Genomic DNA, 25,750 nt, shown 5'->3' on the forward strand with positions numbered 1-25,750 from the left:
AATCTTATTTATTATAAAGAAAAGTTGTCAACTGCTTACTGTTTATGAAAAAATCGGTAATTACTACAGAACTCATGTCATGTGCTGAAGATTTATGAATAGACACAAAGTTACTGCAGTATTCACGTCAAATATTAGAGTGGTTTTGCAAGATGTGGTGGGGACTAAAAATATTCTTTTTAGGGCTGATAACCCTGCAAATTCAATTGGCTCTGTTTGAGTTTGCACCCCCTGGCATTTCTACCACCTTTGTGCAAAAATTGATGTTCTGTGGCACAAAGCGGTAGAAACGCCCATCTTTTGTGGTTTGTCAAGATGAGACACTCAAAACCTTCAGTTCAGGGATCAAAACCGTGATTGGTTCTCTTAGAATATCTATTCCCTGGAATTTTAACTCTTTTGGGCAAAATTTGATGTTTGGTGAAATGAAATGACACAAAACGGCACTTTGCTTGGCAAGATCTATTTTGTTTGTTAAGAAGGGCACTAAATATAGAAACATATTTTCAAACGAGCCCTCTCCCGATAAGCAGTGACAACTGATTCGAAATAATCATGGGATAAGAAATAGAAGATAAAAAAAATATCACTGACATATCAGTGCTTCCCACACAAAAAACGATTTTTCTTTTTTTTTCATGTTCGGGGTACTGTAATTCTCCTTTGCATGGTTTTTGACCATGGCGAATCTAATGGGTACTTTTCATTTCAATCTAACGCCATTTTCGAGGGTTTCCAAGCTCTTTATCGAAATCCCTATTGTTTTGTTTTCGCAGTAAAGTTTTAGTTTATTAAGATCGATCGAAATACCTGTTACCATTCCCGCATCAGCTTCAAATGGCAATTTTTTGCCACTAGATAATTTTTTTCGAAAAGTACTTTTTAAGTTTTGCCTAAGAATTATAATCTGGATCTACCATATTTCTGGATGATTGAAATTTTTGGCCTGGTAAACAGTGGTGGAAGTAGAGATAACTCGTCGCAGGGAGGGTAGTGGATGTATTTGTAAAAACAGTCATTGACACAACATCTAATCTATCTATCTGAGAGGTTGGAAAATTACCTGATTGGTGCTGTGAATCGCCCTTGATGCACTATTTTGGGTTTTCTGGAGTGGTGCCAGAAGGGTTTTAGGAACCTCTCCAAAAAGTAGGCATCTGTGCTCGGCAATAGGCCAAATGCATAACTTATACAAAAGGTTGATTGAACTGGATGGTAACAGTTTATTTGAATGAAGAATCACTTCTTGTATTCTCGAACATCGAACCAGATCAAGATCGGACTCAAAACTCGGGATCAAAACCGATCAAGATTGTACAGCTTTGTTAGAATATTTGAGCAGTTTAGAACTTTTACAAAACAATGAATATAGTTTTCAGATAATATCAAATAAATGGAAAGACATAGATAATTTTCTTCCATCTTGACAATCATGTTCTCAGTCAAATCACTTAAATATCTATAAACGGTTATTTAGGTAGTCGTACAAACCTATTCCGATCCTTTTGCCTGGTTCTTCATAGTGAGAGATATTATGAACGTTATGATGAACGTCCCTCATTGGTCCAAGAATGTTACTGTCAGCAAAACCTCCTGTCCTTCCTGGCCTTTCAGTGCCAATTCTTTCTCCCCTAGAATAATAGTCTTTCTTTATTATTTTTTAACTTATATAATTTGTGGTTATTATAAAGTAAAAAAGAAAAAAGAAAAATAAATAGATAGTAGCTTTGGAATTCGACAATGACGTTTAACCAGTGAAAATACTAAAAAAACGAAAAAAAATTGTTCAAATGGAAGTAAAGAATTATAACAAACTTAAATATTGACATCAATTCTCCCATTTATGGGGCAAGTGTTCCTCCATCACACACATTCTTTAAGCAAAAGTTGTACTAGTACTTTACTGAACTTTTTTTATTAGTTTAATGAATATAGCCGTTTGGTTATTTCAAACAATAAGCCCTTGCATTTTTGGGGCGTTATGAGCAAACAAAATTATATTACCTTCCCGATGCCCTTCCGTTAAAGGTTTTGTTCTTAAGGTATTGGATGAAAAACTCTGAATTTAGTGTAAACAATAAACTGTTGAGGGGGAGCCGAATTTTAGCTCCTATTATTACAGTTTATGTTTGTTTTGAGTTTTAATGTCAATCTTGTACTTTATTTTAAAAGAAATCAATTTCTTCTTCATATTGCGCTTTTATAATTAAACATTTACCATCTTCCCTAAAATGCAATGTTTCTACAATAAGAGGAGATTTCTAAACCCCCTCCCCAGCATCCATGCTGCAGAATTCTCCCTATATTCTTTAACACATAATCTTCCAAATAAAGACCCGGCGGAGATGGGATCTGTGTCCATCTGACTTGTCCCACATATTAATCTGAAGCACTTTTCATGGAGAATCTGAAAATTTAAACCTAAAAATGTTTCTTAAGGTACCACCTTTCCCCCAAAAAAATAAGCCCCTTGTGTGAATAATTGTTTCTTACTGTATAACCCTTAATTTTCTTGGATAAATGGTCTGTAATAACGATTAAATCTTTATAAACTACATGTATGCTTAAGAACAAATATTACCCCATACACGCCAGCAAGGCCTCAGACGCCGTAAGGCTATATTAGTATGATATAACAGCTCTTAGAATTTTCAGTCAATGGCATTTTGGCCCTTATGATGGCGAGGTCGTTGTCTTGCAGGACTAAGTACCAGAAACTGGGACTTCGCAGAGTTGTGGATTTTTATTACTTAAAAATGGTCCAAGATTTTGAAATTCCCGTCCAAATCAATCCTATTTTTAAAATCTATTATTACTGGCTCGATACAAACCCTCCTATGGGAGAACATGTAAACTACACTAAATACGAGAATTTGAAATCACCATGGAAAGCAGGTTTTTTTTTATGTATATATTGCTATCTAAATTCCTTCTTTTTAACGGATTGTTTTTTTTTGTGTGCGGGTTAATCTGTACTTACAGTTTCCAATGACGTGCAATAGGAAATATACCTATATATATAAAAATAAGTTGTTTGTCTGTGTGTCTGTCGAGTGACGTCACTGTCCGCATATGACGTCTGAATTATTTCATCACATACCAATTCAAAAACGAATGTATTCAAGCCGAAGTAGCTCAGTTATATAACTACCTGAGTTGGCGCAGTGGGTTTGACCTTAGCGTGGTAATACGGGACCCAGAGATCGAACCATGCTGCCGGAATGCACTACAGGGCCGACGCAGGGACCTTAGTTGTCAAGAAGCGTCGTTAATCCGATACAAATACAAATACAGTAGCTCAGTTGGTAAAGCGTTATGTTCCAGGTTCTAGGTCCGAGAGGTTCCAGGTTCGAACCTTGGCTTTAGCATTAATACAAAAGAAGAAAAAAAACTAAAAAAGAAAAAAAAACTAAAAAAAAACACAAATGACGACCGGGACACAGGGAATATAAATGACGACCAGGGCACTCAAAGAGAAAATACAGACCGGGACACCGGAACACACATGACGACCGGGACACAGGGAATATAAATGACGACCGCGACACTCAAGGAGAAATTACAGACTGGGACACCGGGACACAAATGACGACCGGGACACAGGGAAACAACAATAACGGGACGCCGGGGCTCACAGGGGGATATATAAATGACGACGGGGACGCAGGGAATGTCCGATTAGCAATCACCATCAACAAAGCTCAAGGGCAATCATTAGAATAATGAGGTATAGATCTGAATACAGATTGTTTTTCCCATGGACAATTATATGTTGCATGTTCAAGAGTCGGTAAACCTGACAATCTATTTATGTGCACAGACAATGGGACAGCCAAGAATGTTGTATATTTGCAAGTTTTACGTAGTTAAAAACATTTATATATATATATATATATATATATATATCTATCTATATTCACAGGTGGGACACAACTACAATGGTGCGTAACTAATATGGCGCGTAACGACTTATGCGCGCGGGGGGGCTTGGGGGGGGGTAACATGATGCACCCCCACCAACTCGATGTTGGGGTGGCACGAAGCGCCACCCCAACAGCTAGTAGGAAATAAAAGTATTTTCAAAAACTTCTGTACATAGTAATTTTTTCTATTATATTATAAATCTTGTAGTCAATTTTCACCTTTCATACTTCATACTAAGAAATTATACTTTATATTAAATAATTTGGTTTGTGGCATGTTCATGTCAAGAACACTCCTACCTCACCTTTAAACATTCATTACCCGTAGCTTTACCTAAGACTCTCTGCTTTGAACATTTGAAAACAACCAAAAACCAGAGCGATACCTATTAACTGGTATTTAATCCTCTTTACTGTGTAATTTAACCAGATCGTGTTAATAAAAAACGTTTTAAAAAATACAAGTACAAGAATAAACCAATTATCTTGATAAATGTACATGTGTATATGTAAAATATTTGGCTTGATGTTCACAAAAAAAAACAGGAGATGACAAATAAAATAAAAGCAGGAAATGAACAAGAAACAAATAAAACAAGATTTTTTTTTAAAGTTCCCCATTATTAATTGTTTGAAAATAACTTCTTGGATTGTCAAGTCAGAAGAAATCGAACGTAAAATGCCAAACACAATTGATCAATTTGCTTTACTGCCATCTATAATTACTATTTATGTCTTTAAAAAGGTCTTTCCATCATTATACGTCTTTCTCCTGTTCTCTTAGATGAATGTCCCTTGTCGATTTTCGAAAATTTCCTAAGTTAACTCAAGTTACAGTAACTACTTCCAGGAAAGAATGTAGCAAGAAGCCTTTCCCTGTCTTCATTTTATCATAAACCTTTGAATCCTGTACATCAAAATTTCATATATATCAATATTTCCAACTTCTTTCAGGACGGATAGATCAAAGTAACAAAGACCCAAGAGATCTTACTCTTTTCCCAAAGAAAAGTAAAAAATGTCACTGCTGCTTTCTAATTTGATAAACTGCCCTAAAGCTTATCCTTTTCGAATTCCTACAGAAGGGAAATCGCTTGAGCTATTGAAGCTGATAGGGTGAGAACCAGCGCTTGAGGTTTCATATATATTAATATTCCAACTTCTTTAAGAACTGATCAATCAAAATAACGAAGACCCCAGAGACCTGTTTGGCCAACAAATATATTGCTCCTTTTTCACACTTGATAAATTGTCCCAAAGATTGCCCTTCTCCAAGTCTTATAGAATGCAAATCACTTAAGCAGATAAAGAGAGGGCCTGCATTAGAACGATACGAATTTTACTTTCTTAAAGGCAATTTACATTGAAGTTTCTTTTGGTACTTTAAGCAAAATGTCAACATATTTATTTAATAAAGGAAAGAAGATAAGTTAAGGAGCTTGTGTTTCTATGCAAAACATGAAAAGAGAAGAAAAGACGGAATGTTGTCGCACCCTTAAAGATTGTGTTAAAAATTATGCTTTAATAGGCGTAGCTAGGGTTTTCAGCAGACAGGGGCAAATTCATTTTTTATCCCCCTCCCCACCCAGATCACAGGACTGACATAAAATAAGGTTTTCATCCCCTCAGAGGCTACTCCCGGGGATAACCGTCCCTCCAAGACCCCTTAGGTGCACCAATCTAGGGAAAAGGTTTTCAGACAGACCTTAGAGGATTGAAATGTTTCCCTTTTTTGCCACTCTTTCGGTGAATGTGTAATTCAGCCCCGTTAAACTCAGCCCTATTCCACTTACCATGTTTACCTCAAACCCGTCAAACTCACCACCCATGCAATTTAACCCCATGCAATACAACTCCCATCTAGTTCCACCTCCATTCAACTCAATTCCAGTCATCTCAACAACATGCGAGTCAAACCCGTTCAACTCAGTCCTGTTCATATCAACCCTCATAAAGTCGACACCTATTCAGCTTAATCCTCATTCAACTTCACCCCAATTCCATCAGCCCCATGCGACTAAACCCCCTTTTAGCTCAATTTATTGCAGCTCAATCCTACTCAACTTAATATATTTTAAGTCAACCTTATTCGACTCGATCACATTCAACTCAGTCCCGTGCAGCTGAACACCATTCTAGTTAAACCTCAAGAAAACATCCTCCTTCGACTGACAGTAATATTCCATTCAATTTAATTGTTTAATTAAATTTTAAAAAAATGATTTTTTTAGTTTAAAGTAAGGAGCAACGTATATACTTAAAACGAAAAGAAATTAATCTATATATTAGGGGGTTTGCCCCCTCCTCAACACCTTGATCTTTGCGCTAAAGTTCTTTAGTACTTTAAAGAAAATGCTTCTTATTCTAATTTAATGGCCCTTGTGTTTCAGGAGTTCTGTTCTGTTCTTTTTCAGTTTTAATGCTGCTCCGTACTTTCAGGTGAACTTTTTTTTTACATTCAATATCTGATCGCTCTTCAAATGATGTCAGGAAATCAAGTTTCCCTCCAGGAAAAATTTCTTCCCCCAATAGGAAATTCCTCAGAATAAAGTTCCTCCCGCGTAAAATATCCCTCACCTGGGAAATATTCCTCAGGCAATTCTATCCTCACCGAAAATCTTCCAGGAAAATTTTTTGCGGATGATTCCGCCTGAAAAATTCTTCTTAGCATACTTTCATTTGAAAACATTCTAAGTCTTGATCGTTCCTCAAATCATGCTGGAAATCTCCTTCCGTCGAAATTTTCCCGAAAGTTCCCCTAACCCCAGTGGAAAGTTACTCCTGCGGAAAATTAACCCCAGGAGAATTTCTCCTATGGACAATATCCCCTCTCCCTAAAAAAATCTTGGCGAAATGATATTTCCCCGGAACAACTCCACAAGTTAAATTTAGTCGGTAAAGACAAACCAAGAAAAATTGAAATCATTTCACGTAAGAATTCTGGTGAATATCCCCAGTCTCAAATCATCCCTGGAAAGCTAACCCCCGGACACTTCCTTTCCCATGAAAATTTCTCACAATGGAACCTCCCCCAAGTAGAAAATCTTCCCACACACAAAAATATCTGTATGATTCCCAATAACGAATGCTATATGTATTTAATGGGTAAATTTCGTAATTTAAAGTACTTTCCCCCAGGGCACGTGGGGGTCATCTGATCCCCAAAGACATAGTTATTGGACCTTTTAACAATGTTGAACAAATTGCATATCTCAAAAATTTTACCCGACCACTTTGGAAAAAAAACAATAGGCCTCCAATCTTTTTAGTTACTTAAAATAGGTTCTAGAACTTCTGACCTCCGAACAAATAATCTCTTTCCCGATCTTCTAGGATCACTGGTTCGATACAATCGCACCCAGGAAAAAGCAAAAATACACATCCGTAATCTTACTTCTGGCAAAAAAATGCAAAATTCTACATTTTTTATATAGGAGATTGAAGCCTCAACACTAGGGTTCTCCAATCTGCTGAATCTGGTGGTATGTTTCTATTAAGATTGATTGACGTTTTAGAGGTGTTTTACCCCCTTTTTTAAATTTGGCAAATTTTCTCAGGTTTGTAACTTCTGATGGGTATTATTAAACAAAATGAAACTTCACATATTTCTAATCAACATAAAAATTTGATTGTCTGCGTCTGTTGATATCAAAACTCTCTTTTTATACAGTTTCGGTTACTATTTAGCCGAGTTAGTTGATTACCACAAACTGTTTGATAAACTTGAATTTGCTCTGAAACTGATTTGTCAATGGAAACTTGCTTTTGGGGTGCAGAAACATGCCGAAAATTTTTTGTGTCCGATCGGCTTATAACCTGTTGACCCAAGGCACTTAACTTATTATAAATTCAGAGACACTTACTTTATGTTGTTAACCTACATTGTTGTGTTAATTCAGGTTGAGAACAATTGTAGTTGAATTGCATCAGGAAGGGTTGAGTTAAATGGTGGGGGTTGAGTTCTGGGGTTGAATTGAATGAGTTTGAAGTAAAATTAATTTAAATCGCGATTGAATTGCAAGGCGTTTCAGTTAAATGGGGTTTTGTTGCACAAAAACGGGTTAAGTTGACTAAGTGTTGAGCTAAATTTGGTTTTAGTTGAAGAAGGTTCGGAAGCCTCAGAGTTGGAACAGATTTTGCTGAGCCAAAAGGGGTTGAATTAAAAAGGGTTGAAAAAAGAGGACTGAGTTAAATGTAAGATAAATTAAAGAGAAGTTTGGATACACCAGGGTTGAGTTGAATTGGCTAATCTAAACCGTTTTGAGTCAAATGAAGTATAGTTGAATGGGGTTGAGTTACAATATTCCCATTCTTTTCCAGCTATGAATTTGCAAAATCAAGCAAGTAAACCTTCTTCAGTGTCACAAAAATGGTCGTATTGATGAGTAGTATGTGGTTTTAAGGTTTTTCTTACACTTGTTATGATTAAACTTCTATCTTGATCATTGCTATCATCATCTATGCCAATGTGTTTTACCGTTTCAAAATTCGTTAGGTAGAAATCATTTGTTTTTCTGATTGATTCTTTTTTAATGCAATTTTTTATCCTGTCAAAGAAAGTAACCTTTAGAGCCAACAAAAACACCCTATCTTGATTTCAGAAGAAATAACCTTCTGAAAGCTATGTAACTATCAAATGTCTTATAAACTTTCAGATTTTTAAATCCATAAGATTTATGCAATGTATTTCATTTTGATACTTAACAACAGTTTCAAAGCAACGATATTCTTGGCAACACTTGTTTGTTTATTTGAGGAAATTATGAGGAAAATTTGTTTATTTTTATTATGTATATGAGGGGGTTTGTACCCTCGTTAATACCTCGCTCTTTACACGAAATCGTAAGTTTTGTACCAATTCTTTAAGAATGACCCCTGAATCAGAAAGACCGTAGAATAAATAGTTGAAATTACTAAAAATACTTTAGCATAAAGAGCAAGGTATTTATCTCCTCCTAAATACCTCGCTCTTTATGCTAAAGTATTTTTAGAACCCCTCATATGCGTAATAATCTCTTTTCGTTTTAAGTTTCAATGCTACTTCTTCCTTTCATTTGAAAAAAAGTTTTCATGTTTATTTTTCATTGTTTTCTTATAGTAATGCTAGAAAATCCTGTGCCCTTGTCATTGAATTTTTCTTCCCCCATGACAGATTCCTCCAAGGAAAGATCCTCCAACATAGCCCCCTCTCCTCAGCCCCACCCCCAAACAAAATAAAATCCCCCTGAAAACGTATGTACGTCTGTCCCAATAACCATTACTATATGTAAACACTGGTCAAACGTCTGTCCCAATAACCATTACTATATGTAAACACTGGTCAAAGTTTGTAACTTGCAGCCCCTCCCCCAGGGATTGTTGGGGAGTAAGTCATCCCCAAAGACATAGTTATTATGGTTTTCGACTATGCTGAACAAATGGCTATCTCAAAATTTTGATCTGTTGACTTTGGGAAAAAATGAGCGTGGGAGGGGGCCTAGATGCCCTCCAATATTTTTGGTCACTTAAAAAGGGCACTAGAACTTTTCATTTCTGTTAGAATGAGCCCTCTTGTGACATTCTAGGACCACTTGGTCGATACGATGACCCCTGGGAAAAAGAAAAAAAAAACAAAAAAAAAACAAATAAACACGCACCCGTGATTTGTCTTCTGGCAAAAAATACAAAATTCCACATTTTTGTAGATTGGAGCTTGAAACTTCTACAGTAGAGTTCTCTGATACGCTGAATCTGATGGTGTCATTTTCGTTAAGATCCTACGACTTTTAGGGGGTGTTTCTCCCTATTTTCCTAAATAAGGCAAATTTTCTCAGGCTCGTAACTTTTGATGGGTAAAACTAAACTTGATGAAACTTATATATATTTAAAACCAGCATTAAAATGCAATTCTTTTGATGTAGCTATTGATATCAAAATTCAATTTTTTAGAGTTTTGGTTACTATTGAGCCGGGTCGCTCCTTACTACAGTTCGTTACCACGAACTGTTTGATCCGAGCCACAGCTGGGAGATTAGAGCATAACCAGTCTCCGTTCAAACAGCACCATTGTATCGTGGTATATCTCTAACTAAGCAGTACTAATGATAATTGATGATAATACTAGTTAAAAGAGTTAAGATCGCGGAAAAATAGTTGATTTCCATCGGTGTCAAGTGAATTGACACCGATGGAATATCAGTGAGTCACTTAAACCCTGACTGCCCCCCTTTAATATCGCATTTACAACTACTTTTTCAGATATGTTTGTGTTGTTCTGTCGTGTCGGACAGTTTCTTGTGTGGCACAGTTACTTCTATTTTAAAAAGGGGGAAAGATCCATTTTAATGTTCATCTTATTGTCCTATCTCTGTTTCTTGTACCTTAAGCAAAGTCCTTGAGTATTTACTTCTCCCTTCTATAACAGATAATATAAATTTTGGAGTTAACCAGTTTGGTTTTCAGCGTGGTCTGGGATGTCAGCATGCCCATAAAGTTCTTTCTACTCTGCTTTCTGATGCTTCCGGGAAGGGCTATGATCTTTATTTTTGTTCTTTAGATCTATCTAAGGCTTTTGATTCTGTAGTTCACTCCCAAGCCCTGTTTTCTTTGCTTAAATGTGGAGTGAATGTTTCTATTGTTTCTTTATTAAAATTTTGGTATGGTCATTCTTTCCTTCATATTAAATCTTCTCCTTCTGATCCTTCTATGTTAAAGACCTCCGTAAGACAAGGTGTGAGACAAGGTGGAGTTTTATCTCCATCAATTTTCAAAATTTTTATTGCTGATATTTTAAATAGTCTTCCAACAACTTACCTTTTAGGTAGCTCAAATGTCTCATATCTTGGTTATGCAGACGATATTCTTCTCATTAGTAGAACCAAATCTGGGCTTTCGGCTTCTGTTCGTTCTATCTCTACTGCTTTCTCGAATGTAGGTCTAACCCTTAACCCTGATAAATGTGAATTCCTTCATTTTGGTCCTTCTCCAAACCAATCTTCTAGACTTTTTCTGAATTCTGTTCTGAATTTTCTGTTCTGAATTTAGCATTCCGTGCGTGACTTCTTTAAGGTGGTCGGGCATTACCCTTACTAACAATTTAGTCTCTTTTCGTAATAAAATTGTTTCTGATGCTAAGGTTAAACTTCAAGTGGGCTATTCTAAAATTGTTGCGAAAAGGGGGAAATACAACCGCAAAGCCCTTTCACAAATTTATTCTTGCTTTTGTGATCACTCGGTTTTATATCTTTCTGGATTGTATCCTGTTTTAAAAAGAAAAGATTTACAGGTTCTCAAGTCATCTTATTTTCGTTTCATCCGATTTTTGTTGTATCTTCCTCCCTGGTACAAGAACAGTGATATGGTAACAAATTTCGGGGCTCCAGATTTATTAAATAAACTTAAAGTGCTATACCAGAAACTATCCGACTCGATACATTTTACTATTAACCCTTTTCATGGTCTTCTAAAAAATTTTCTACAGTAATTTAATGTGTTATCAGAAGTTGTTTTTTTTTTCTGTGCGTTTGTTTTATACTCCGCTGTTTCAAGTGGGTCACAAATAAATTATTATTATTGTTATTTTGATTACAGAAAGAGTTGTTACAGATTTCTTAATTAAAGAAAAGCGTGCACCCGGAAGTACTTTTCTCTTCTCGATTCTCAGTTTAGCCTTAGAAATGCAGCGAACACATGGCTATTTCCAAAAAAGTTCCTTGCATAAATTGGAATACCAGGTGACTACAAATAGGATTAAGTAATTTCGTTTCCCAGTAGAATAGACAGCTTAAATGAATCCCAATAAATGCTAAAACTTAACTTTGGAAACGACAAAACAAAGAAAAAGCTAAAAGCTCTCTTTTTAGAAACGTTTATTTTTAAGCTTTTCCATTATCAATTTTTCAAAATGAAGAGGAAAAAGACTGGAAAGGTTTCATATGAAGTGGACGAAATTTAGTGAATTTGATGTAAATAACCAAACAAAAAATATATAATATTCCCCACCTGTTTTTTGGTAAATAAATTTCAGTTTGAAGGTATTCGTTTCAAACTAGTAAGTAAAGAGCAACCCTTGTCAATAGTAAGCACAACTCTAACAAATCCAAAGGAAAAATTACATACAATAAACCTACTTTTTATGCTGGTTCCTAATATAGAGAATTCAGTAAGATTAAAGAATGTTATTATGTATAAGATTAAAAATTTGTTATTGACACAATGAATTTATGCGTAAATCTAAAAAAAGAACGAGAAACCTCCCAAAAGGGTCGCAATGTTTATGAAAACTACGCCAGAAAGATCTATTTGTTCAAGAGGCCCGGAGCTGAGGTTCTGGGAGAGGTCTCCAAGCGAAAATAAATTGAATAGCCGACACTGATGGCACAAACATACATACTTTGACCCCCCCGCATTCCAGAGGAAAATCTGGAGCTTTTTCACGGATTTTGATGATAATTTTAATTTTTAATTTTGAAGATGATAAGACAATCATCTGACCAATACTTGTCCTATAGTTTTTCTGAAAAAAGCGAATATTTAAAATCATAACGAACTCTTTTTTTACACCCAATCTCTCAAACTTTCACAAGAGGTCTTCAAATCAGCTTTGGCAGGGATTACCTAATCTCCTCAATCGAAGAAAGCATTGATCAAATTGCTAACAGTGGAACAGGGGGGGGGGTTGGGTACCTTAGCTCAGGGCAGATAAGGCTGATGCTAACTGAACTATAAAGGATGGGTACTTGTTTTCTTAATTTTATTTATTAAATGTGTATATTAAAATTCGTTGTCACCATTAGTATCAATTTCTATTAATCCTTGTTTTCCTCACATTGTGATAGGTTTTAACAATTCTTACATCATTATACGCGACCAAAGACAAAATTCATCATTGAAACCATGGTTGGAACTCTGCATTTATGTTTACAAAAATACATATGTTTGGCTGATTATTTGCCGCAAAATTAGAATTTGCATTCTGAATATTTTGTAACTGCTATAGATGGTGATTAGAATGCAGTGACTAATTCGAAGTATTCACTAATTGCATCGACCTTGTCTAATGTCAATAGCATTTCTGCAAGTTCTCATTTTCGCTTGATCTCTTTTTTAAGATTTGGAAGAATGACAGCTCCGAGAAAGATAAAAAGATCGCAAAACAGAGATAGCAGAAAAAGGCAACACATGTTACAATGAAAGTAAAAAAAAGAAACAATAGTTATTAAATGGTTTAGAGTAATGGTTCCCAACTGATTTTGGGACATGCCCCACCTAGGCGTTTTTCAAATCGTGATGCCCCATCGTGGTATTTAAATTTTGTTATCTAAAACTTATCGTGTATTCATCTGAAGAAGGCTTAAAAGGCTATTAACTTAACATCTTTTTTGCGGTCGTCCTATAGGTATATTTTATATGAGTGAAATATTTTGTCTGGATACAGCACCTTTTTATGTAACGTCATTGCAATGCTATCATATATCTGTCGGCTCTTTTAATTCATCTGAATATGGCGTCAATCACGTGATTTTTTTTCGAAATTATGGCTCTAAAATAGAGTCAGCCGAAGGGTGAACGTCCTACCCATGACCCACCGAAGTATTGCTATGTCCCACTGGTCAAACCATTGCCCCACTTTGGGAATCCCGGGTTTAGAGCAAAGAGCGTTAAATAAAGACTGACCATTATGAATAGAAGCAGAAGCTAAAAAAAAACTTAGAATTTTGATAAAAATACAGAAATAAAAAAAATCTAAATACCACAACTAGGAATGCTTCAAGTTGCCCATTGACAGTTATGGGATTAGCGTACAATTAGGCCTACTCAAAAGGAAACTATAAAATTCTAAAAACGTCTTTGAAAATCCTATATTACTGACTCATATTATTCCCAAAAGTGCATCACTTTACTTTACTCCCACCTCCTCCTAACATGCAAATATATAGCGCAAATCATTTATTTTCCATACATTTTTTTTTGTTTCTTAATTTCGTCTACGTTGTTACATTCCCGCTAAATGTATTTGAAGAAAAGAATTACTTAAGGCAAAATGTACGGAACATAAATAATTTAAGCTATATATTTCTGCAATAGGGGGAAGGGGTAAATTAAAGTTAAGCGCCTATTGTAATGATATAAGTAAGTATTCAGTATTTCAAAAGTTGTTTTCAAAATTTGATAGTGTTTCCTTTTGAGTACGCCTCACTACACACTACTACCACAGTTATTAGCATAATACATTAAAATACCTACAGAAAGTTCAGCTAAAGTTATAGTTGTTCTAAGAAAAATAATATGTCTGTGCCAGAATAGACAACCATAAATTTATCATACCAATAAAGCATTCTAGAGATTCCCTAATATAATGCCGATGGAAAAGCTACTTTTTGTGGAGTGATTGAGCTCTCATTCACGCTAAGACCATTTTTCCCGACAACTGCCACATTCCATCTCTTACACCTACATACGTAAGTAAACAAGCGACTCACCTTCCAGAAAACCCTGGGACTGTGTATATGTTGTTCATTCCTTTGAGATGCGATTTATCGTTTATTTTTGCCAGCACCGAATTCATCTGTGCTCGTAAATCACTTGTTTGGTCTGTTAATTGCTGAAAGAAAATAAATTTAGCATTTCTTGGTTATGTCGTATGCTAAAAGTATAACTCAATTTAAGTTTCTAAAGAAAAACATCAGTTCAATGCATAATAAATATGGATGTTATATATATATATATATATATATATATATATATATATATATATATATATATATATATATATATATATATATATATATATATATATATACATATATATATATATATATATATATATATATATATATATATATATATATATATGTTAATATATATATATATATATATATATATATATATATATATATATATATATATATATATATATATATATATATATATATATATATATATACCCATTTTTATTTGTTTACCTCCGTTTTTCCTAGTTTAATAATAATAATAATATTTTAGACGAAAATTGCAGAGTTCTTACCAAAAAAAAAAAAAAAAAAAAATCACCTAGATTTCCAATTTCAATAGGAATGATTTTAGTAGAAACTGAACTATGATTGTAAAATGGGTTGAAGGTTGAAAATAGAAAGAACAAGAAATAATATATCGGGGAAGGGCTAGGGCTATTTCAAGGCACATTATAGGGCCCTATTAAATAGTAAAAGGGTTTGCCTCACAAAAAAGGTGTTTTCCGCCATTTTTGTGCCGCAAAAAAACAGTACTGGCCCTCTTGGACCAAAATGCAATGAGCGAAAATTATAAGATTGTCAATCAGTCTGCAAATAACTGGAAAGCCATAGATCCAGTATCTAGGTTTCAGAAGCCATAATGTCGCGGGGTAAGGCGTTAATTCCTGCGGATATAATAATAACAATAATAATGTATTTACAACCCACTGCACAAAACCATGTGAGGATAGTGGAGTAAAAAGAGAGAAAACAGAAATAAACATCAGAAAAGAAAACAACACAAGAAAAGAAAACACGTAAGTACAACAAAATCAACAGAACAAACGGATGAGGACAAAGGTACAAAGTTACGACACAATAAGTACAACAAAATCAACAAAGGAAAAAAGTCAACAGAACAAACGGATGAGCCCGTGGTATGGGTAAGCCGTCGATATGCTTGTACCGATAACTTATCATTAAGCTCCTGTAGTTTTGCAGTTATATTGGAAGCTTTATATGTTCAGATTACTTTTTGATTTCGATACGATAGAAGTAGATAAAGCAGGTATTTACAGTTTTCGTAGTAACATCTACGTAGTTTACATAAGTCACTCTTTTTTCAGTAGAAATAGAAACCAGAGCCTTTCGATTATACTCAAACAGGTTTGACCCAACCAAAGAGTATCCAAATCTGACTTTTTTTTACAAGCTTCAGATATTGCATACTGGTGGAAGGACAAAATATTTTTACAAATTGTTAAACTAAGCCACCGAAAATTTTTAACTGAGGAAATGGATGCATTTTAATTTTTAGAGTAGTATTTGGCAAGGTACCGTAAAAACAAATATACTCGCATTTTTCAAGATTCAAATTTAGTCCAATATCAAGGAAACCTTTTTTAACCCTTTGAACTGTGCTGGACAGGGATGATTTGCATCTAATGATAAGGAGAATATCATCTGCTTAAACAATATTTGACACGTCAGTAAACTCCATAAAATATGTCCGAGAGATCTTGGCAATTATCCCAGCAGTACACATCTTGAAGATATAAGGTGACAATACTCCGCCTTGACGTACACCACAATGGACTGCAATATTTTCTTGCGTGAGAGTCCCATTTAGTTTTAAACACAAGTGTGCATGACTGTACCAATATCTCGGAACAAAGATAATAGAAATATTTGCAACATTTACAGAAAGAGAATACCAAGCTTGACTATGAACAATTATATCGAACGCCTTTAAAATATCTAACGAACAAAAATTAACTTGGTCATTTTGTTGAGAGGCTTGACGTAGAACATCCGCGAGTGCCCTGTGGGCATGTGCACAACTTATTCCTTACTTGACCCAAGCAATGCAAAATAAGCAGTTACATAGGTATTTTTTAAGCTTCATTTAACTGAATTCATTCCTTTTTGACTTCATTTGAATTTAGCTCCAGTAGTTACGTGTTGGTTACGGTATTGGGGAAAAGGTTCAGTAGATCCTTTTGTGAGTGGAGGATGTCTATAGCCTCGAACACTAAATTCTTAAGACCAAATCGTCCCAGTTTTATTGAGTAGCTAAGTAAACATGGAGAGAAAAATGGATGTTATGGTTTATCTCGTAATCTCCATTCATCCGAAAAAATATCAACCCCTCATATTCGCTAGCGCCATGAGCAATTAAAGGACCTGTTAGTTACCTGCTATTAACAGAATCTTATATTTATGCTTATAAAATATGTAAAAAAACCCTTTGATTTTACATTTGCACATTAAAAATTGGTAGCCCCAAAAAATTCATATAATTTTAGAAAAGGGGACTAAAAAACCTCTAAAAACTGCGCAATCTTGATGTGCTCTATTATGATGCACATAACAGCAATTTTTTTAGCCAAAATTTTGAAAACATTTGAATGAGTTGAATCTGAAGGGGCCGTATCTTTTTATCAGCCTCCCCCTCCTTACGCTAAGTTTGGTTTTCCAAATACTTAAAGAGAAATGCTGTAACACAAGGGTAGTTGGGATTCGGATAAAATGTATTTTGTAAAAGATTGGAAAGTAAAAAGCTTAAAATTACCAAAAGAATGTATTTCAACAATCTGAAATGTAATCAGCAAACCAGTAGTAAAATTTTAGTGTACAGAGAGGGGTTGGATGAGGAGAGCAGTCTCCTCAAAAACGAAATAATTTCAGCTTGTTTCAAATTCCAATTTCACTTTTCACTTTCATGCAAAATAGTATATATATTTTTTTTCAGTAGAATAGATCTCTTAAACCAACAATAGAAATGCTTTTTCATAGATCCATTATCCTTAAGACTATACAAGAAACCTCATCCAATATATCTAAAGTAGCCAACGCTATTAAGACACCTTCCACGTAAGAAAATATCAGCACATTAGGTGCACAAGCTAGATTGAGGAAAAAAGATCATAATCTGAGACTTTTTTAATGTTAATATTATGGTTCATCACAAGAAGGTTGTAAGTAGCTTGCAGCTGAATAAGATAGAAACTTGTTGCAGCCGGCACTGTTCAGTCATTACCAAATAAAAATTTATGAAGAACATTTTCCGGACAAATGACCTTACCAATGAGCTGCCCAGTTTAGCAGAGAGGCTGTCAGTATGCACTGAGTGAAAAAAGAGGACAGCTCCATCAAACCGTGTTTGTCCACCAAACACGGGAGCCCCACCAAACCTAGAACTTCGGATTGTAAACCAATATTCCTACAAGCTTAAGATATTATAGTGGAGCTCCACTATTGTGAAAGACACTCAAAATTTATAAGTGGTTAAATTAGTCAATTATATTGCTTAAATTGATGAAACAATAAAAGAGATGTGTCGAATGTATTCAGAAGTATTCAACTACGAAATGCAACAAATATATCAGGAATTCACTGCTACAAGCCTTCTTAAAGCCAAAGTAATGTAATGAAGACAAAAGATGATTTATCAACACATCAGTCAAAATATTTTCAAAAATCTTTAAAATTATTGTAGCTAATACAATTAAACGATATTAATTTAAACTGTTCAGTAGCCCTGCTCTGCTTTAGGCATCGTCAGTTTTCCCGTAAACAAGTCAGTTTCAATAGTATTCTTCTCTAGAGCTAAGACCTGCTTTATTCGATCAGTTGAAGGGTTCGTTTAAAATTCATCAGAATGGCTATTAACCTTCCGCTTTAGTTGAAAGTCGGGAGTAAGCCAAAGTCTCAGGTGGCAGAATCTCTCAAACTTCCTGGAAGAATTAAGTCTAGTCTTAGGCGGATGACTCAAATAGGCTAACCTACTCCAGGTGTCCGGATGATACCAATAAGAAAAAATCCCTAAACGACCCCAATAAAGGGTTTTCAATATAGTAATCCACCCACAGAAAACTGATCTTTTCTACTGCGATACACGTTGTCCAGTAGGAATGAACCGTGAAGCAGAAGATAATAAAGTAGTAAGTAGAAGATGATCAACTGCAGAAATAGTGGACTTCTGCTCATGATTCTCATTATTTCTCATGCATGTTAATACAGTAGAATTAAAATAGACTCAATCAAAAAGACACTGAATTTCAATCATATGATTTATAGAAAATATATTAGAAAACATCCTTGAAAAAGTACATAACCAAACAAAATGTATCTTGTGTAAATTTCTCTGAGTTGTAAGGCTAAATTTAACCCTTAACTTATAACTCTTTAATTAACTGATTAAACCTTTTCTTGACTTTTTGTTGTGTTGACAAGTACTCCTTTGCTTACGCCTGCACTATCAAGCATTGCAAAGAAGATTGCGAGTGACCAGCGCTGACAGCGACAGCTGGTAGTGTAGTTTTCGATCTAAACTGTCAACGCCAGATTTGTTCGCATTGTAAAACTCGACTATCTCCGGTTTGCGTGAGTTTTCATCTATCGTATTTGTGCTGTGAACTCAAGAGCTACTGCTTTGCTCTTCTTAGGCACATACGATACAATAGTCTTCTTCTGAGCAAAGCCGAATATTGAGGAACCAGGCTCAAGATCCTTGTGTGCAAAAGACGCCGCTGGGAGCTCGCGCTTGTTCTTCCTGACAGTTCCAACGTATGTATTACTCTGTCTTTTCAGCTCGTTAATCAACTCAATCGAAAAGTACCAGTTGTCTTCGGTTATGCTTTGGTTTGTGTTCAAGACGGCCAGATTCAAAGCGGTGCGGTTAGGAATGGACTTCTACTGCGGGTCTACCATCTCGGGGATTTTGCCACAATATATGAAAGCATTGGATACGTAGTTGGTGTGGGCATCAGCCAGATACTGTATTGTCAGTCCGAACTTGGCTGATTTTAAACGGATGTACATTATAAAAACAAATCGACCCCTGAAGGGAACGAGCATGAGATCGACTGTCAAACGCTCAGACGGGGAAAAGTTCTTGCTGCTGTATATAATCAAAGCGCTTCTTAGAAAAGTAAGACTTCCTTCGTATGAAACCAAGAAAAGAAAGGATATAATAAATAAAATGGAAAATCACATAGGTGAGAAAACCAGGATTTTGTCAGCCAGTGGCAAAAAATATTCTGAATACATATTTTCTCTTGGTTTCATACGTCCTGTATAGCCGATATGGTCTTAGAATGTATTTAAGACTTCCTAGAAAAGGAAGGAGTAAAAGGGATGGCAAAGGAGGGTAAAGATATTCAACTTCTTGGCAAGAAATACTTTTGTAACAGCAGTAACGCTAAATTTACAACTAAAATGGTTGCAAGACCTTAAGTATTGGTATAGAAAAATTATGGAAGTAATGCAACTATAGTCTCCCTATCGAATGTTAGCCATTCAGACTCTCTAACAACCGTTTTTCAAAATATTTGACCCCAACAGTTTTCAGGTTTTTTTTACGTAAGTGGCCGGGTGGGGTAAAAAAAATACCCCAGACACCCTAATCTTCTTTCTGGATGGACGCAGCAGGTCGAGACTCACCAAAGATTCTCCATGGGTTGTTTGAAGATTACACGGAACCACGAAGGCTTAGCCCCAGGGGCAAGCACGTAAGGAGGGGGGAATATTTAATGTCCCTATGATTTCTTGGGATTTCTGGCAAAAGTAGGACATTTATTAAGAATCTAGATACATGTGTGAAGCCTTTTTTTATTAGCAATTATCCATTCAATTATCCAGTCAAGTCACTGCCCAATTATTAACCCATTTTCTGTCTAAGTTTCTACCCTCTTTGAAGTAATTAGCGATTGTACTGTTATTTTTTTGTAAAGAGAGTTTACTTTCCACAGCAAAATAGAATTATCATTGATATTAGGTTTTTTATCCCCCCCCCCTTTTCAGGATGAAGTACAGCTTTAATGGATCAATTTTGGAAACTATCATTTTTCATTAAAATCACCGCTTTTTAAATAGAAAAACTACCCCCTACAGCACCCATATTGCACTGTTTACCCTAAAATATCCCTTTCAGTGGAATATAATTGATTAATCACTGGTTCTAAATCGCTATGAACATAACCTGAGCCTAAAACGTACTTTTGAGGCTTCAGTCTTCTTCCCCTCATCCGCGAAAAGAAACACCGAACTCTTTTTCTAGTTCCTTTTTCTGGCTGAAAGCGACTGGAGAACAGATTGACCGACAACAAATGTGCCTTAAGGGCCCTTTTATACCCAATATCCACTGAACCAGTGTTTTAAAATCGCTATTTTGTTTAAAATACTCGAAAGATCGAATACAATTGTCTATGTGGCTAACATGACACCCATAGTCCCGGGAGCAACAGCCCTAAATTATGCCTTAATACTCTAAAAGAGCTCACAACACATGTTGAAATGATATTTCTCCGGAAATTTCTACGATTGCTTGTTTGATACACTAACAAAAAAAATAATAATAATAAAAAGCCATGTAACATCAGAAATTTGGCATTTCTTAGTTAGGGAATTGGAAATTCTGTTTAAAGAACTTTAAGAGTCCAGAATTAGACAGTGCAGTTTCCACTAAGATAAGATCGATTTTGGTTGGACAGGGGGCTTTTTTTTTATAAAATATTAAAAGTTTCCACATTCTACCAACTTTCAGCGGGTACCATTAAGCTTAATAAATTTGACAGTGTTAGAATCACCGTAAAGTGAATATTTTAGGGTCTATATGTTGCCACCAAACATGCTTAATTTTTGTTTCTTTATGTTTTCCATTACTATTGCCACCGATGGTTCCTTATTACAGGACGTTACCAAATGTGAAAATGCCGGAAAAACAGCAAAGTGCCCTCGAACTTTGGAGCAAAAAAAAAAAGACGAATTAGCGATGTTGAATCAGAAAGAGATGGCAATAGCGGAGTGAATACTGCCGTCGGTAATGAACCTTCGTCTCCACCTCACGAAAACGTAGCCTTTGGAACCGAGCCTAGGACTTCAGCTCAGGAAATATCAGCAAATACTGAAGTGATGAAAGCTGAAATAAATATTGACTTTGAGCTTGACATAGGAAGTTTTTTTTACAAAAGAGGCTTGCTTTCCGATGAAACAAGGTACAATTTACTCAAAAAGCCTTTTAAACCCAATATGGTACTGTGTTTGCTTCTGACCAAGCCGGACTAGGTTTCTATCAAAATTAGGTCAGCTTGTTTTAGAGCCATATGTTAGCTGGAAAAATGCACTGGAAGACTTTTCCAAACAGTCTAACTCTTACTATAGAGAAGCTGTTATTGAGGGAGAATATTTTTTGGCGACACTGAGCAGGCAGAAAACCTCTATTGTAGAAGTTCTGAATACACAGAAAAGAGAAGAAATAGAGACAGACAGAGAACGGCTCCGTCTTATGGCTGAAACAATATTGATGTGTGGAAGACAGGGTATTGCTCTTCGTGATGATGAAGACTCTGGGAAATTCACCTTTGTTGAACCTGTAAAAAAGCGATGGAAATTTCAGGACCTTACTACGCTATCGGATGAAGGACTATCCAATGATGAAATATATCTTTGAGAGGAGTGACGGCAATGCCCAGTATTTCAGCCCAAGAATTCAGAATGAATTAATTGATATTTGTGGGCAGCTAATAACCGAAAAGACAGTTGACCAAGTTAAATCTGCCAATTGTTTTATCATTCTTGCAGAAAAGACTACAGATATATCAAGGCAGGAACAAAAGGCTCTAGGGCTTTGATTTGTGGACAGTGAAACGCTGTAGATTAGGGAAGAGTTTATCGATTCCGCCGTTGTTGAGAACTTGCGTCGTGAAAGCCTTGGTCAGTTTATTCTAAGTCGAATTGAGAAACTTAGTCTCGACTTGAAACTCTGCAGGGGACAAGGTTATGATGGAGCTCCAAACATGAGTGGACATTTGTCAGGGTCCCAGGCTTTTATTTCGAACAAATATCCACTCGCCAAGTATGTTCACTGTATCGCTTACTCCCTAAACTTGGTGCTGACGGACTCGAGAAAAATAGCTGAGATCAAGCACTGTATGATGGTAATTCGTAAAACAGTTAATTTCTTTCACTTTAGTGCGAAGCGAAGCGCTATCCTAAAAACTTACACTGCACTTAATCTTAAAGGCTTGTGCCAAACTAGGTGGGTCAAAAGACATGATGCTATTCAGATCTCAAAACAGTTGATTGTGCCTATCTTTAACGCCCTAGAGGAGATAGAGACGGACAGGGACTCGGTAACGTCGTCGAAATCAAGAAGTCTACTCAACAACATCCTGAGCTTGGACTACATAGTGACCCTCATTATGATGGATTTTTTTCTTGGGTATACATTGAATCTATCTAAGCTGCTGCAGTCTGAAAACACAGATATGGTTATGTGCATTCAGTGAGTCAAAAGTGTAAGAGAAATGTTCAAAGAAATCTGAAATAGTGCCAAGGGAAGGTTCCATGAGCTATTTCTGGAAGCATCTAGGCTATGCAGAGAACTAGAAATTACTCTTGTCGTGCCACGAAAGAGTAACCTTGCCAAAATCCCAAGTGATATCCCGGAAGAAAAACACATAGAATTTTACTATCACGTCTCAAATTTCCTCCTACGTGTAGATCAGCCAATACAAGCACTTGAATCTCGATTCACAAAGCACAAGGTCACGCTGAATAGCCTCAGTGGAATGCTTCCATCTTTTGTTGTGAAACAGCCTAGCAGCGATCTTAAAGAACTGATCAAATTATATGCCTCTGATCTAACGAGTCCAGACTCTGATGTGATGGCTGAGCTTGAACTGTGGTGAGCTAAGGGGCTGAAAGTAGTACCCAGTCTTTTCCCGAAGACAGCAGTGCAGAGCTTGGCTGAGTACGAACGTGGAATATTTCCAAATGTTCACAAGTTACTGAGCATCTTTTGTGCCATTTCCACGTCTACAGCATCTGTTGAGACGTCATTTTCTTCAATGAAAAGGATTAAAACGTGTCTTTGCAGTCGGATGAGTAAAGACCGACTGAATGGCTTGGCACTCTTGAATATCCACAGAGATGTTCTCGTATCAGTCGATGAAAATTTGGAAAAATTTGCTATTAGCTCTGCTTGAAGGTTACGATTTAAAGTATAAATGAAGGTAATCTGTATTTTCCGATATACGTGCTTTTTGCATTTATCTAGTTACTAAATAAAAAAGTGCTACTTTATATCTGCTGTTTCGAAGATTTTGCCCCCCACAAAAAAAATCCTGCGTACGTGCCTGCCCAGGGGCTATTGAGAAATCTAAAAAACAGAAGTGCGTGGGGTAGTTTCTTACCCCATCCGACCAGTTAAGGGTTAATAAAGCGCCAAAAGTGGAGGGAGGAGAATTCTAGCAACTCATAAAATTCAAAGTCAAAATCGTCCACAGTTAATTTTTTTAACTCAGTTTCTGTAAGCAGTCCCTCCCTTGAATCTCAAGCGTTCAAACTTCAATTTTTGTTTCAGACGAAGGGCAAAAGAAGATTTTTAAGGAGCACAGCTTTAAAAAAATATAATATCCCCATACTCTCCAGTCAGCAGGCTTTTTCTATCAGTCGCTTAGTGAAGTCACAAATAAAGTTCATAACTACGATATATTTGTTTTGTATGATGATTTTAACGTAAAAGTGGGCTGAAACCAGGACTATGCACCAACGGTGGTCGGTTCACATGCACTTTGTGAAATCAGTGAAACTATCGTGTGACTGATAGATTTTTGTGACACTAATAACATGATTGTGGGAGGTAAATGATATCCCATAAGACTATCCAAAAATACACCTGGAATCCACTCGATGATACCACTCGAAACCAGATCGACCATTTGTTCGTCAGAAAGTATAAAAGAAGGTCCATTGAAGATACCAGGGCATACCTCAGAGTCGATTAATTCTCTGACCATCAACTAGTTATAGCCAAGTGCCAGTTTTGTTAAAAGAACAGCATATATGTGTACACAAGCGAGTGAAAATCTCTGCCAGGAATGACAAGAGAACATATGCTGAGAATTTGACAGCCGAGGCAGAAAGAGCAGACGGCGGGCAAACAAATACTTGCCCTTTCATAGAGGATAAAAGTGAGCAGCTGCCTACCAATCAGGTAGATGTCCAGAACCATTGGAATGGATTTCTCGGGTGTTCTGAACCAGCCAATACCCCATGAGCCACTGTTTGTCCCTGGTGTACCCCTGTTTACCTTGGAAATCTGTTTGATCTCCATCTTCTTTCAGAAAGTTGTAACATCCCAGAATTCGTTCAAAAATGGGAGAGCAGCTGGATGTAATGGAATCTCTTCACAGCTTTTGAAATATGAGAGAAAAGCTCTCGCTGTCCCACTATTTAAGATACTTGGTAAAGCGAGGGACTACGAAACTATGTCTCCGGACTGGAATAAAAATATTATCATGAAACTCTTACAGAAATGTCGAAAGACATCATGTGATAACTGGAGAGTAATCACACTCCAGACAGTCGGAAGTCGAATTCTATGTCAGGTTATGCTTAGTGGAATTGAGGTTCAAGTGGACTTGATTCTTATGGTTGAGCAACATGGTTTCCGTCCAATTCGTTCTTGCTGCGATCTGATATTTAGCTTGCGTGTTCTACTGGTGGAATTAAATGAGTGGCAAGGGAAGATTATTTTAATGTTTAAAGACTCTTTGAAAGTATGTAACTCTGAGCACCGAGTGGCAATGTTAAAAATTATCCTAGCGTATGGAATACCACCAAAAATTGTGAATATGATCAAAGTATGCTGTACAGGTTTTTGCAGTCCAGACATGGAATGGGCTGTCTGATTGGTTCCCTGTCGACTCCGGTTACGTCAATGATGTTTGCTATCTCCAATATTATTCACAATGCTTAAAGACTTTATGCTTCGAGCTTGCCACTTTAGAGACGGCATACAACTAAGCCTCGAGCGTCAAATACACGACTTCCATTTCACTGACAATATCGCTCTCGCGGCTCACTGCAAAGAGGACATTCAACGGATTCTGATTGAACTAACTGTGAAAGCTGGCACTATTGGCCTGAAGATTAATGTTGATAAATTGAATAGTGTTGTGAAGACCTTTGCAGCTAACATTTTATACGAAGGCACTGATATTGAAGAGGTTAGAGAATTTAAGTACCTCGGTAGTACAGTGACCCACAATGAGAATTGTGATAGACAAGTAATGCATCACGGTAGCATTTCCTCAGCTGAATAACATTTGGAGATGTAGAAAACACTCC

General features: G+C 36.2%; 1 protein-coding gene across 4 annotated transcripts in view; it reads right to left on the minus strand.

Moving 5' to 3' along the window:
- The window catches only part of LOC136029463 (glutamic acid-rich protein-like), a 151,395-nt gene that overhangs the window by 48,146 nt on the left and 77,499 nt on the right, over window positions 1-25,750 (minus strand). For all 4 annotated transcript variants that reach the window (XM_065707879.1, XM_065707880.1, XM_065707882.1 and 1 more), the window contains 2 exons: window positions 14,384-14,505; window positions 1,492-1,631 (listed from right to left, as the gene is read on the minus strand). In XM_065707879.1, the coding sequence (XP_065563951.1) occupies window positions 1,492-1,631; window positions 14,384-14,505 (262 nt within the window). The remainder of the gene's footprint in view (window positions 1-1,491; window positions 1,632-14,383; window positions 14,506-25,750) is intronic.

Source organism: Artemia franciscana, chromosome 7 (assembly GCF_032884065.1).
Source record: "Artemia franciscana chromosome 7, ASM3288406v1, whole genome shotgun sequence".
Taxonomy (NCBI): Eukaryota; Metazoa; Arthropoda; class Branchiopoda; order Anostraca; family Artemiidae; genus Artemia; species Artemia franciscana.